Raw genomic sequence first — 15,478 nt, 5'->3', positions numbered from 1 at the left:
CAGTGCACAGGAGTGGTGTAAGGATTTGTGGGGTGTAGCACCAGAGCCATTTTAAGGATTCATGGGACCCTAGCAGAGTACAATTGAGGTGGGAGTGACCAGACTGGGATGGAGGGAACCCCACAGTGGAAAGGGGTGTCCTTAAGGAGGGAAAAGGAAGGAGAGATGCTATGGCCCTGTTCCACAGGGAGAAAGGCACTGTGTTGGATCCCTGGAAGCATGGGACCCATAGCATGTTCTATATGGATAAACTGGCCCTGATCATACATACAGTAATATGGGGTTGCTGCACTTACTTGTGACCGCTGTTTATCAAGTGGTCTTCTGTACAGGGACACATGGGGACGGCGCAAGCCACAGAGATAAGCTAGCAAGCCTTATAAAGAAGCTTCTAGAGCAGGGATTCCCAACCATAGGTCTAAGGACCCCCAGGGGTACACGGGAGTTCAAGAGGGGGTCCGTGGCCTTTTCCTTTCTGCCTTAATGAATTTGGCCACAAGCTAGGGAAATGGCCGCTTCCATTGCTCTCCCCCCCTCCCAAGCTTCAGGTCTCTCATGGTTTCTGGGCCAGGGAGGGAGCAAAGCCTGCATGCCTACTCCCGCCTTCAGCCGCCTCCTATCTCTCCCTCCCTTCATTTTCCTCAAGCCTGCCTGTTAACATGGAGTGGTCATGTTACTGCCGGTGACATCTCCCAACAAAGTTATGGCCCTATTGGAACTCCAACTGTTCCGTAGGGCCTGCAACACAAAGCTCTTCCGCCGGATGAGGCCAACAATGGGGACCTTCCTACACACTGTGTCTCTACCAGACAACCTTGATAACAAATTGTCCCCGATTATTGCTGTTACCCCTTCAGTTGTTCATGATTACCCATATGTTGTACTGTTAACCTTTTGTATTGTTTCTTGTTCTTGCTGTTCCAATATTCTATGTACCTTTTCCATTCCCTACTGATTTTGTGTGTCTCTTCTGGGGTGTGTGACAGGGAGGTGTGGACAGCTGATATAACTTCCAGGGCCCCTCGAAGTCTTAAACATTATTTCAGGGGCTCCTTCTTAGTCAAAAGGTCGAAAAAAGTCTGTTCTAAAGTCTAAGAAACCTTCCTCCCCCCCTAATCTACATTGCTACCTTTCCCGCCCAAAGGGTCAGGTGAGGAGGAGGGGCCAGCAATCTCCCCCCAGTTCTCACTGCTGGAAGAAGTGAACTGACAGATGGGACAGTGTACACCCGCTTCAGGATGTCTTGTTGTAATCATGGATGCCATCTGTCTAGATCAGGGCCTACAAAATGGGGCTCCTCCCAGGCATTCGGCAAGACAAGTGAACAAGGCACTAACCACCAACCAGAAGCCCTATAATCTGCACTAATAGAAAACCAGGCCACAGTGCAGACAGACCAAACTGTTGTTTGCTATCATGTACAGTTGTTATATCACACTGTTGTTGCTGTTGTTATTAAGTACTGTTGTTGTATTACACAAATGGCTTATCCAATATCTATCCATTTATCTATCTAGACAAACCAGAGATAAACTTCGCTGGGGAATGTGGTGCATTACAGGTGGGAACAAGTTCATTAAACGTTTCAGTAGCATTTTGGATATACAGCAGAGCAGTGGTCCCCAACCTTTTTATCACTGGGGATCGGTCAACGCTTGACAATTTTACTGAGGCCCAGGGGGGTAGTCTTTTACTGAGGGACCTCGCCGCCACCGCCTGAGCCCCTGCTTCACTTACTTTCCTACCAGCGCCCCTGACTTCCCGCCACCCGCTGGGGGGCACTGCTAGCAGCAGCTGCACAGTGCCTGGCCGAGGGGATCCCCAGCCATGGCGGCTGCCGGAGAGCACCAAAGGTGAGCCAGTGGCAGTGTGGCTGAGTCCGAGGCAGCAGCTGGGGAGAAGGATGAGGAGGAGCTGCGGCTCGGTACCGACTGATTCACGGCCCGGAACCCCTGACTTGTGAAAGGCTAAAATGGAAGCTATAGTAACAATTATACAAGTTTTGAATATAGATGGATAAATGTGTCTATTGTCTTCTTGGGTAATAGATTGTTCAGGTGCCTCTACTATTATGTTATTAAGAGGATATATTTCTGCCTTGACCTGTTAAGAGAGGATTATTCTATGTCTAGTACTTATATAAGCCGACTGAACTGGATGCAAACATTTTTTCATTCTTCCTTCCCTCTTTGAGGAAGATGATTGGAATATATTTTTGTCCACGTGGATCATGAGACTGCTGGTCTTTTCTGGGTCTGTCTGCCTCCTTGTTTGTTCCTTGCCGCAGGAAATAGCCTCTTGTGTTCTAAAGCAGTGGTCCGCAACCTTTTTGGGGTTGCGGACCAGGGGGGAGGGCGATCCGGGCGCCGCACATGCGCGGCAGCCCCTACGCATGTGCATTTGTGCCCAGTGGGGCTGCAAATGTGCATGGGTGGCAGTTTTGCGCATGCGCAGACCTGCCGCACATGTGCATTTGCAGTCCTGGTAGGGCCGCGAACGCGCGTGCATGCAGCCCCACCAGGAGCGCAAAGCGCATGCACGAAACGGCCGCGCATGCACTTTTGCGACCCCACCGGGGCACTAACGTGCATGTGCGGACCTGCCATGCATGCACGTTTGCACCGCCGGCTGCGCTTCCCTCTCCCCCCTCTCCCGCAGAAAGAAGCACGGCCTGGTTGGGGACCACTGTTCTAAAGGGAAAAAGAAAGAGAGACAAGCCAGATTTGGTTTATACAGGAATTCGAGCTGGCCGGCTCTTTTGCCATACTGCTTGAGGGTGGTTTTGTGCCCATCTCCATAGAAGGAATATATTTAATAAATAAATTAGCCATAATGGAGTTAATACGTGATTTTCTTTTATTGTTCAATTTATGTTGCTCATTTTGTTCTATTTTATTTATTTATTTATTTATTATTATTATTGGTTTGTTTATTCATTTATTAATACAAGGGAAAGAGAAAATGGGGAAAGCCAAGGAGGTAGGTAGTTGTGAAAACCCCTTTCCGAAGTTTATTGACTTTTCCATCACAGTGTGAGATTATCCCTGTTTGCAAGCCAGAAGGCATTTCCATCATTGCTGAAAGTTATCTGAGGATTTCCTGTGAAGCAGGCTTATTAGTTTGGCCGTTGAGACAAGATCTTCTAATTTGCTCATCCATATGATGCTATGTGAATCTTAATGGATTAAGTTGATAGACCTTTATTTTTCAGAGTATGGACATATTCAAGTATCCTGGACATTTTGCAGGTATGAGAATTAACCCCCTGATCCCTTACCTATGCTGCAAATCTCTTCCATTTGTATTCATATGATGTTTGTGTGGAAGGTCTGCATTATCTTTGCATATGAGGTAAATCCTTAAGGCCTGACCAAGCAAGCTATTAGGCGGAGAGACTACACCTCAAGGTGGTGGATGGGCCAACCCGGAGATTTTCCATACATGAGAGCGATCTGTACATCCCCTTGGTTAAGTTCCACAATGTCTGGAACCACACTCATCTCAGCCAATAGGGTATGAGAAGTATGCAGACAGTTGTGTCCACCTTTCATTTGGCCACTACCTTATGCAGGAATGCATAAAAAAGGGATCCATGCCAGTGTAATTTAAAAGTGAGTTTTGATCTGCCACTGCCCTGGAGCAAAAAATGGGACATTTGGTGTTGGTAGTGAACAGAACCAATTCAGATAATCAACATTCTTTAAGGCTGCGTATGGCCTTAAAGGTTAATACCAAAACCTTGAACTTGACCCAGAAACACACTGGTAACTAGTGCAGATGACGAAGCACCGGCTGAATATGGGCCCTCCAAGGTGTCCTAGTGAGAACCCCAGCAGCCACATTTTGTACCAACTGTAATTTCCATATCAAAGTCAGGCAGGCCCGCGTTTCCTGATCCTGACCTCTTCTTCCTAGCCACAGGACCTCCGTCTTGGAGGGGCTGAGTTTCAGGTGACTCTGCCTGAGTCATCCAGCCACTGCTTCCAGCCAGCTGGCAAATGAATCCGGGGGGGGGGGGGAGTCCAGCTGGCCTTCCATGTGTCATCCACATGTTGATGACAGCCCAGGCCATAGCCCCGGACCAGCTGGGCTAGATGGCGCATATAGATGTTTAAAAACTTAATAATTCCACATATTATTGTTCCATTGGACATAATCCTGTTGTTCTTTTTAGTTCTTTTAATTAATATAGTTCCCCTGCACTTCCTCTGGTCCCTAGAAAGTGGGCACCCTAAGCTTGTACCAGCACTTTCTCCATTTTTGGATGAACTCAGACTCCCCCTGCTGAAGTAACTGAAGCTCTTTTTCACACACACGTATATTAGGAAATACACCCCACATTTTACTTTTACTAACTAGGCAGGGATTCTTCTTTGCTTCCTTAGAAAGATTCTCCTTCCACTTAGGCCTATTTGGGAATAAACACCTGACTACCCAAATTCTCACTGCCAAATAAGTGCTCTAGTTGTTCAAACACTGTGTGGCTTAGGCAAAGGCATAATCTTGTGGCAAATCGATTACAACTGGTATCAATGTCCTTCACTCATTCTAGTAATTTTACTTCAAGAGAACTTGCAGCATGTTTTGCCCACTGATTATATTTACGGCTGCTTTACTAATTGACACTATTCAAATATGGAATCTTGGGCATGAATGACTTATATCTGTGTAAATGTGCCAAGAGGTGGGAGTGGAGTGGATTTAGAGTATTACTGAAACTGCTGATTCATTGGTATTATTTCCTGGCTGCATAACTTATAACTAACTGCATTACTAAATTATTTCAGTCCAATTTGTATTATTTTGCCTTTTTTGGTTAATCTTCATTGTGTAAGAATGTAAACATACATTCATGAACCAGCACTTGAACACAAGGTTAATTTTATCCCTTCGAAAGACAGAAAATAGTTTGTTTCTCCTAATCCATATGCATGTCTGACTGCTTTCTACACAAATGATTTTCCCCCGGCTCTCAAACTGGAGTGTGTGAAAACTTTTGCCTTAAGATGCATGCTACTCTAAAAGAAAAAACTTCATAGGAGTTTCTCTTCACAGGCTCCATTTTTGGGGTACCCTGAAGTATGCACAGGGGGAGTTAAAGTACTTAGAAGCTCTGCCCTTTGCACTTGCTTCAGACACAGCCTTACCAGAGTTCCCCAAGGCACTGATTATGTGATAGGCTGGTTTTCAAATCTTGGGTAGTGGCAATGAAGAGAAACATGTTTTAGCATGTAGGCAAACAAGCAACACACATGTGAAAACATGCAGATAGAGGGACAGTTTGTTACAATATTCAGTAAGCCAGAGGTGACTTTATGTTCTTAAATGGCAGCATTGTTAAGTCTGGACTGAAGCTGGGTGTCGCCAAAGACCTAAGCAGGATTTTCCATATAACACGGCACTAAATTATTTGCATAAACAGCAGGCGAGCTAATATGTACATTCCTCTTTATTTAATACAGCACAGACACATGACACATACAAAAGAAAAACACTCATGAAGATCCCGCCCCAAATTAAGGACAGGTAAATCTATACTCAACTTGAACAAGGCTCCCACATCAGATCAAATCTCTCCTAGCTAGGAACAGGTGGAGTCTCAGAGGAATTCTGTTGCCAAAACAAACACATTCTGCACCCTGTTTTGAAAGTGAAACTAGTAAAGAGAAATTTATGGACCCAGAGGAAGGTCAGGGAAGTAAAACCATACTCTCATATAGAAGAACTAGAACAATGAGATTCTGACACAAATATCCCTTGTTCATGATTTATCCTTCTGGTCCAAACTATAATAAAATGTGCTAGGAGGGAGAAGTTATTTTTCTTCCCAGTTAAATTGCATCTTTAAAACAGAACGGGCCCGTATGCACATTTAAAACTGGTGCAGGCTTTTGTGGCAGCAGCTTTCCCATTTTTCCTACTCCAGTTTCTGATGGACAGTAAGCAGGCACCAGTTCTTCCCACAAAGAGCCTCACATACTTAAAAAAAATACAAAAGGAGGGGGTGACGGGTATTTACAAAATTCATGGCTGGTACAGTACATCATTTAAGACACACTATGCTACAATCGTTCAGGTCCTGAGATTATTACAAAAAAGTTAATTCAAATATTGTGTTCAGATTCAGTTTGAGAGAGGAGGAAAAGATTTCTTTAAAAATTCAGTATCCCTTCACATCAGTAGAACACATCTTCCTAAAAAGCAAAACCAAAAGTAGTTGGCACCAGTCACTAATTAAGTAGCCCTGTCTGGCTTCAGTGGCCTCTCTTACAGGGAGAAGCTATTTATGTCTGTTGCATGGAGAGTATGTATCACATGGAAGATGTTTTTAGGGGACTACTCTCCATATGAAGTCACAGGCTTTCCCCTAGAGTTTAGAAACAGTCAGGTATTTAGCAGCAAAGTAAGAACATGTGTGGAACCAAATTGTATACAGAACTGAATTAGTGCTAAAAACATGTTTGGTAGGTACGGTTTATAGCACCACTCATTTTGTTACATAGAGGAGGACAATACAATGGTGATCTCCCTACTTCTAATTCATTTTTAGAGCATTTATAGCCTCTTGTATTTAAGTGTATAGCAAGCCATGTACTAAAGTGTGACCTTCCCAACACACCAATAAAATGAAGCAGCTGCAAAAGATTCTGTTCTCTGGGATGAGTAATACAACAGGAGAAGAGCTAGTCTTTAAACTTGGAAGCTCTTATATTGATTAAATCTTTTTACTAAAGGAAGCATTTTTGTGTGTGTATGCTGGAAAGAAGACTTTTGGCTCCTCAAAGATGCCCACCTATATCTTGGAACCTAGAAAGCATGAAATGTAGCCTCTTGGTACTGAATATGCTAAAAGGGAAAAAAGATGGTGAAGCTAGTTCATGATGCTAGTAATGTAATACTGCTCCCCAGATTTTTAGGAAGCGAAGCTTATTTTAAGTATAAAGTTAATGCAAGTGATCCCCCCATAGCTAACAGTCCAAATACTTCTAAATTAATGTGCTCCCCAACACTGATAATATATGCACAGAAACCACATCAATTTCTACATCAGGGAGTTCTAAGGAGTTTTTTTGGATTTTCAAATCCTTTAAGTTCAACACTGAAGGGCAGGAGAATGTGAGAACCTAGAATTAGTTCACATCTGCCTACAAAAAGATTGTTTAACAGACTTCTGATACAGGTGAGGTATTAATTCACTTCCAGATTAATTAAATGCCATTTGATGACAGTACTAGAGGGTAATTTTGCTAGTTACATATTTTGAGTCTACGTGTTTGATTATCCTGCTATATAGAATGTTCTCCCAACTAAGTACCTCATTGAAGATTCTTTCCTATGCCTTGAAGTCACTTATGATGTTAGCTTTTCGCTAGTAGAATATTTATTCTTTAAGTAGAATAATTTCCATGTTGGAAATATATTTATGTAGCATACATATTAAAAAAACCCGTGTTTCTGGTGGGGGAAGAATATGCATGATATTAGGGCAGGAAGCAATCTGTATGCAAAGTCTATTTTACTGCTAATAATCCAACTAAGGCTTTATAGATTGTGAAAGGCAGATTATGAGATATTTCTTCTAACAGTGAAAGCCAGTCAGCCCTCAATAATCTTCGAATGCTAACTGTATGATTTCTATGGATTCTACCAATGTATTTTTTTATGTTGGACAGTCAATAATTATCTTTCCTGCTGAATGTCAGTATCATAATGAAAATGCTTCACTGTTGAATAATACTGAGATAAAATGGAATGCACAAGACACAGTTGTACTTAAACTATGATGCCATTAGTGACAGACTGTAGCGTGCATTTTAAAAAAGTTTCAGAAAGACTTTCTCTCTTAAATAAACCTTGCTCTGCAATGCTATATTTATTATAAGATAAAACGAAAACAGAGAGCCCTGGTTTTCCACTGTGGCAAGGGAAAATGTAGAATTTGTTTAGGTGAAAGGATTTTATGGTCTAAACATGGGCTTTGTATCTCCAAGTTCTAGAACAGGATTAGGGTGAGCTGGTTCCTTAACTTAGTTTCAAAACGACTCTAAAATTATTTGAACTACCAAAGGTTGGCTGGAGATATTAAAGGCAATATTGAACAACAGGGTCCTGAGAAGTCCCAAACACATCGTTTTAAAACTATAAAGCTCTAGTGAGTTGAACAAAGGAAAATGGTGATGCATAAACTGTAACACTAGTATATTATAACATTTTTCCTACCACTTCCACACATACAGAATATCACCTCTGAAGGCATTTTTGTACTGAATGAAGCTGAATGAAGCATAGAGGTTGCTAATTTCTTTTTACAAATGGATTAAAGTCATTAAAACTTAAATTAAGGCCACAGCTCTGACATTTTCTTCAACCAGCCACAGCATGACAACACACCTGCTAATGGGTGCTTCTCCTTTCTACATGGAAGTTCCTTGACTGAAGGTAGGGCAGTCATATTCAAAATGTCCACTGCAACCAGAACACAAAATCACTACCATGGAGAGGAATCCTCCTGCATCAAATTGAGCTTCTTTCAGTTGTGTATACATACATTGAATATTTCAGATACAGCAATCTGAGTGCCCAACCATCCATTCAAGATTGATCTTAAGCAGAATGCAATTTAGGTTTGTTTTCAAGATATAACACTCTTAAATATTATTCAAAGAAATCTGGATTTTAATATTGTACATAAAGATCAAGCTTTAAAGTCCATGATCCATTCTTATGATCACTAAGTTGCATTCTCACAGTTCATTCATTTATAATAGTAGGCCTGACTTTAGTAGTTGCCTTAAACTGAATTATTGCTGTGGGTGTTTGCAGAAAACTAATTTGCTGCTTTTAAACTGAGCAAGTGTATGCTTCACAGCAAAAAAATTGCTTTGACCAATTCTTCCACAGATTTTAATATACGTATCCAAGCAATGTAATGTTTATGTTTGATGAATGGGAAAGTGACAATCTTGATGCAGTCTCCACTGTAACTGTTACCAATCCTTTGAGCCATTAGCTTCTTGGCATTTGGCTTTACATGTCCCAACTCCAGTATAAAGAAAATATTGATACCCTTATTCCAGACCCTGGATTTAACTATAATTGTGCAGATGCTGATGATACTGCAGCTTTCTCCCCTTATCTACCTGCCATCACTCAGCAGTTTAAGTACATGGTAACATTCAGTGTGCATAGTACAAGGATGCACATCTGGCACCCAAGAAAGTCATCACACTCTTGAATTAGATAGCAGGTTTCTCTGTCAAGGATAACTCTCCCTCCCTCTAACTGCAGTCGCAATAATTAAATAATTGTGCTTCCCCAACACATGCAGATATTTGTAAAATGTTAGCATATCATACTAGTTTTCTTAATATAATTTGTACTGTGATCTGTGGAAACATAGTATTCAGTTCTTGCTATACTTTGCTGGAAAAATTGTTTTCTAAAGGGGGGAATGCTAAACTTTAGGAGAGGATGAGAATTCCGAATGATCAGGCCAGAGTCACTACGTTAATTTCATTTGTAACCAAGACTTCTATGGGACTGGCTCAACTGTTTTCCTCCTAACCACTTTCTGACAGGTTTCCAAATATACCTATTTACCTGTGACAACAGCTTACCTTCATAAGCAAACAATGCTATAGAAAACAGAAGGAACATTAGGACTCTTGGGAATACTGCTCTGTGTGAAAGCAAGCACATAAAAATGAATGCCATGATACAGCAGCTATAACATTACACACATTAAACACTAATTACAGAAGGGAAAACAAGTTTTAACAGCATAAAGTCATCTTGGCAAGTTCAAGATTTTTCACCCACATGCCTCCCACACCTTATGATTTGTGAGTACAGTTTGTGGGGAAAGGGGGAAACAAAACAAAGAAAAGGCACTTAACCAAAAGACAAAGGCCTGAATCAAGTAACTTGTGGAGGGATAACACCATTCAGGGACAGAACTAAATTATATAAAATACTTTTAAAAGCTGACTTAAAATTATAATTGCATAAAATATTGTTTGATTAGTTGATTATCTAGCATGTTTACCTTCGGGTTAGCTTTTAAAAAGAAATTAGAAAAAGCAAGCAATTCTATTGCGATCTCCAGCACAGGGAGGTCTAGAGACCTGGGTGAAAACCATCCAAAGCTTAGCTTGATTGCAGGTTTTGCTCATTTCCTGCAATACTATCCTGAAAAGTCCCAAAATAAAAAAATAAGAGGAATCACTATATCTTTTGCCAATACACTTCAAGAAACCAAGACATTCCTTAGTATCTAACCTTCCTGTGGACAAACAACTCCAAAACCAATCTGTAAACTAGAATTAAATTTACTTATAAATATAGCCATAAGCTCTTTTTCATGAACGTAGCAGCAAACATGATAAGATAGTTGTGAGTCCTAAGAGATTAATCCTTCAGAGGACAATGGTTCAACATAACTGATGGTAGCTTGGGAGTTGCAGAATCTCTTTCATGTCAGCTGCTTTGGACCAAATGGAGAGGCCATGTGGAGGTTAGAACAGTCAGTTGAGAAGAGGAGAAAGCACACTTTGGTTGCCTCTGCCTCACTCACAGCCTACAAGGTAAGTTACAAGTTTCTTCTGATTACATGGAAACAGATGTCAAACCCACAGCACCTACACCTGGGACTTATGACTCAGCATTTCCCATCCATCTTCTTGGAGACAAGCTGATATAGAAGGCTGAGCAATAAGGAATGATTCAGGCCATGGACTTATATTTTGCAGGTAATGGAGAGCAATGTATAAGTTAAGACAAAAATGCCTTCATCTATTATTCATGGTTTGTCAATATTCCAGATAACTTACTTTGTATCCTATATGGTTACACACACAGAAGGCATAATTTGAAGGATATCTAACTTCAAAACCTGTATTTGAAATTATTGCTTATCAGAATGAGCTTGGCATTTTTAGCACACAGTCCACAAAATAAGTTCAGGTCAGCTGTCCACAGTGACAGCTTTTAGTCTTATTGCTTGTGAATACTCAGGGAGTTTGTACAAAAGAGCAGTTTAAAAGAAAGGCTCTTCAAAAAGTAGCCTTAATGAGTTACTCAACAGGAAGTCCACAAAATTAAAATTTGTATAGGACTGTTGATTCCCTCACCCACATCAAGCCAACTCTGTCTGATGCTTCTGTGCCCTCCCCCTTCAAAAAGTAGACAGTAGGAATCACAATGGTGCTAGCATTATTCCAGTGTCAGTTACTGTTTTACTTGCTATGTAGGAAAAATCAGCATCCATCATTATTTTACCAGTTCCAGACAATATGCCCAGATACCTCTAACTGGCTGCAAAACGTTCATCATATGACTGGATTATTCCAATGTAGCTACTTTACATAAAAGACCCAAGTTAATCTGCTATGTGGTCCAATTCTTCCTTTCATGTGTTTAATATGTGCACAATATGCATGAACTACAATAGACAGCAGAGAGAAGGCAACTTGTGCTATTCTGTTCCAAAGTCTCATTCTTCAATACTTTAAACACTGACATTTTTGCATCAGCACCAATGAAAAATTGCTTTAAAGATACGGAAGAGCTGGGAAAAAAGTTTACCAAAGATAATGTGGAGCTCTCTGAGGAAAACAGAGATTTTCCCCAATAGCGCTTTTAAGTGGCTTTTATTCACATTCTTTCTGCTCCGTCTTTATTTCTAGAAGTGAAATAAATGTTCTGAAGCAAAAGCTAAGGCTCTGCCAGAAAATGTTTGCCCCCTCCATGACTTCCCTGTAACAAGGAACAAAAGGAAGAAAAACTGGATATTAACCAACTAAGACTTAGCTTCTAAAAGACAAATAGGAACTTCTGACTCCACTTGCCAGATTCTCACAATATTCTGGGTATAAAGTCATCTGTATTCTGGGTATAAAGTCATCATAACCTCACATTTTAAAGCCATTGGTTACAATTACAGTTTGCAAATACACTTCTGTATCTCAGGTGTATCTACATTTATAATTTAATTGTATTAAAGTAAGCATTAGCTGTTCTCTTGTGGCAGCCAATAGCTTTTACTGCAAATTAAAAGTATATTTTAAAATTCATGGACAACTTGAAGGTGGTAAATACAGTAGCAGCAAAAGAAAATCTAAGGAAGGAAGAATTCATCAGTTTATGCATGTCAGTGATGTTTCTGGGGAATGGGAACTACCAGGTAAGCAAACACAATCAGAGCAGGAAATAAAGCAATTACTGTTTTGCAGAATCTAAGATAATGTTCCAACTAAAAAGCCAGAATCTTTTGAATTTTTAACTATGTAACTTCTAACCACACTACATGTTTTTTTCCGAAAAGCCCTTAATGTACCTTGTAAAAGAGGTAAAAATTCAAGATTTAATAGAGCTTATGTTTCATCCACAGTTCTGTGCAAAATTCTTTATTTAAGGGCTCAACCCAACATTCAGTTACTGCTTTTATATTATATATTATTTAAATATATGTATGTTTTTACATATACAATTACTGAGGCATCTAAGTGTAAAGATAAGTAATCTGCCTTTCCAAGATGAAAGAACACATCTTTTTAAAAATGAAAACAAATTTGTCTAACAAAAGGAAAATGAAATGTCATCTCAGTTTTTATACAAAAGCTACATGCATATGTGGAGTAAAGCTGCACCCAGCCATAGATCTCTGATGTTTCCACTGTAGCTACTCAAGTGGCAAGCTGCTTTTTGAGTTTACAGTATGTCTTGCCTCTTCTGTAATTAGTACAGCTGCAATGCAAAATTCAAAGACACTTTCAGTTGTACATATTCCCTCCCTTTAAGTGCATATTCTTATGAAGAATCATAAATTTCATGTTCACAAATGGAAGAAAACTGAAATTTTCTAGTTCAAGAATGAGAAAATATAGTAAGGTTTTATTCTTGGGAGATATCAGATTTAAGCAAGAAAATGCTTTAGATCAGGGATACTAGTTTCTGGATTAGAAGATCATGAAATATTTTATAGTAAAATGTGTTATGCCTTCCTGATTTTTTTCTCACCCAAAAACATGCCTCAGTTATATTTTGACATCAATCTTTTTTATACTATTTTATGAAGAAAATTATAATATTAAATCTCCTAATTAGCTTGCCAAACCTCTAACATATTGCTATAAAAACTAAAAGTTAGCCTAGAAGTTCTATGTTGCTGTGCAGCAAAGACATCAGGTTTCTATACCTCCTAGCTATGCAAATATTAGGAATGCTGAGATATGAACTTTAAATCTAGGCTGAAGGCACCTCAACCACTCTTTGGAGAAAGCTTTGAACAGTACTGAGAAAAGAAAAAAAGACTGTGCACAGAAGCAAGCTGCATCTGTTTCTTGTAAGCTGGGAGGTCAATACAGTGCTCAACATTTCAGAGCTATCAGAAGGAGATTGCCAGAGACAAAAATATCTTCATGAAAATGAAAACTGAGTATTTCTTGATTTTGTTAAAATCTTAAAACAACAAACCACAAGGCAACTCTGTAGTAGTACAGCACATCTAAGGGCAAAAAGAAAATCTTCCTTCAGAAGATAGTGAAAATAAGATCTGCTCTGTTGAAGTCAAACTAGTCCCCGTTTTACATATAACTATCTGAAGTTAGACTATCCCATTTAAGCTCCACATTGATGAAGTTTAAACAGGTTATAGAACATACCAACTTTTTCTTTTTTTGATTATCAGTGATGGGGTAGAGAGTAATGGAATGAATTTAATCCTTGTCTAGAATGCTACCTATGGCTACAATCTCCACAGAACAAGAAAACCATAATCTTCTTCAAAAAGAAACAGGGAACAAGTGGCCTTGGCTTTGTAGGAGAAAGCATTTTCTTCCTTTTAGTTTCTAAACAATCTCTTTTTCTGCTCTGCATTCCATGTTACTCAGAGCTGTACGTAATGTTCCTAACTGGTATATACTGTAGACATTCCTGGGACTTCCCGTTTGCCAACAGGATGGGATGGCCTCACTTGCATGGTGGATGGAGAAGTCTATTTCAGCTTCCTTTCACAGATCCTCTTTTTCAGATATCAGCCTGAAAGAAGATTTTTGTGCTGCTGTAGGTTTGACAACTGAACCTTTCTGGCCAACCCTTTCTGAGCCACTCAGAAAGGATAAAGGCTTTGGGCGTTCTTTAGGAGAGATCACACTATGAATAGTTTTTACATTAACACCTTTCCTCCTTTTCCTTCTCTCTGATCAAGTATTGTTTTCTTTTTCTTCTTCCTCTCACCACAGTGCTTGGGATCAGAATATGTAAACATTGACAGAAACAGCAGCTCTGTGTCCACTTAAGCACGTTCCCAACTGGTCAGCCTCCATCAGCAAAGCAGAACCACTTTAACTCCCTTGCTCATCTGGATCTCACTGGGGTTTCCTTTGTAACTTAGTGTCCCCTTTACTTTGGCCTCCATCTGTAATTTTAATAGGAAAAATAAAACACACACAAATGGTATTTTAATTATAGTATTACTGTATTTTAAACATGCATGTTATATTCATGACCTGCACATTATAGGATATTGAAGTGTATTCCCACCAGGTAGCCTTCAGAACAAAAATTATTTCATACAATGAACTTTTTGAACTCATTGCAGCATTTATGGAACCAGAAGCATAAACTCTATAAATAGATTCAAAGTCAAAGTAGAAAAGAGTTTGATCAGAATACAAAAACGAGATCTCTTATATGCAAGACAGCCCAAATCCTTACAATCAAAAGCTGGAATTTGATATAAATGGACATTGTTTTGTTTTCCTGTTTCTCACCTTTTACTCCAGTTTTTTCTAGGAAAGGCCCAAGAACTGCAGATGAAAAAATAACTCAGCTCAATAAAAGTCTAAGAAATCACTTTTTCTCTTCTGTCTTCATGTCTGAACAATAAGCAATCCAACTCTCATCTGAACTGATCTTTCACTTAAAAAAAACTAAGACTGACAAAATCATTTCCATACCTGAATATGTTTGTTGCAAGTGAGCAGGCAGAGGTGCGTGAGACAGTGTGGCTGCGTGCTGAGCTCCTGGCTGTAAACCCTTCAGTAAATCTGAAGTGGCACAGACAGAGGGGGGAAAATCAAAAAGATGCGAGTACCAACAGATACAAATATAACTTTATTCATTTTTTGTCCAGTAATTAGCCATCTTTACAGTATGGCTACCAATTAATTTTATACTTAAAATTATACTAACAAAAGAGAGTCCATTCAACATTTCACGTAGTATTAGAATTTACTGTTCATCTGAATAAGCTTTCTGAGATTACTAGATATTTATCCAGCTGTTATTAATGAATAGTGTTTCATATTAAAATTAGTGCAGCAGTAAATTTACCATCCGAAAAGGAAAGTATGCACTTATATGTGCAAACACATCCATTTACAAATATGTTCTGAGGAAGTTTGACAGTTAGGAAAAATCCTTATTCATGAGTCTTGAAGTAACAATATATCTATATTATATATAGCATCTATTATAT

The 15,478-nt window shown here is 39.5% G+C and overlaps 1 protein-coding gene and 1 long non-coding RNA gene across 5 annotated transcripts in view; one reads left to right on the top strand and one right to left on the bottom strand.

Moving 5' to 3' along the window:
* Window positions 1-1,411: 1,411 nt before the first annotated feature.
* Window positions 1,412-15,478, top strand: part of LOC143838252 (uncharacterized) — a 37,973-nt gene continuing 23,906 nt past the window's right edge. The window contains exons 1-2 of the long non-coding RNA XR_013231313.1: window positions 1,412-1,561; window positions 3,212-3,248. This is a non-coding gene — a long non-coding RNA (uncharacterized LOC143838252). The remainder of the gene's footprint in view (window positions 1,562-3,211; window positions 3,249-15,478) is intronic.
* UBN2 (ubinuclein 2) overlaps window positions 5,432-15,478 on the bottom strand; it is a 56,994-nt gene continuing 46,947 nt past the window's right edge. For 2 of the 4 annotated variants that reach the window (XM_077339288.1, XM_077339289.1), the window contains exons 16-18: window positions 14,958-15,047; window positions 14,772-14,807; window positions 5,432-14,416 (exon numbers count right to left, since the gene is read on the bottom strand). In XM_077339288.1, the coding sequence (XP_077195403.1) occupies window positions 14,367-14,416; window positions 14,772-14,807; window positions 14,958-15,047 (176 nt within the window). In that variant the 3' untranslated portion in view covers window positions 5,432-14,366. The remainder of the gene's footprint in view (window positions 14,417-14,771; window positions 14,808-14,957; window positions 15,048-15,478) is intronic. The other 2 variants (XM_077339290.1, XM_077339292.1) reach the window with 1 other exon arrangement.

This window comes from Paroedura picta, chromosome 5, assembly GCF_049243985.1.
Source record: "Paroedura picta isolate Pp20150507F chromosome 5, Ppicta_v3.0, whole genome shotgun sequence".
NCBI classification, from domain to species: Eukaryota; Metazoa; Chordata; class Lepidosauria; order Squamata; family Gekkonidae; genus Paroedura; species Paroedura picta.
Note: the sequence above shows the minus strand (reverse complement) of the source record. Positions and strands in the feature narration are given on the sequence as shown.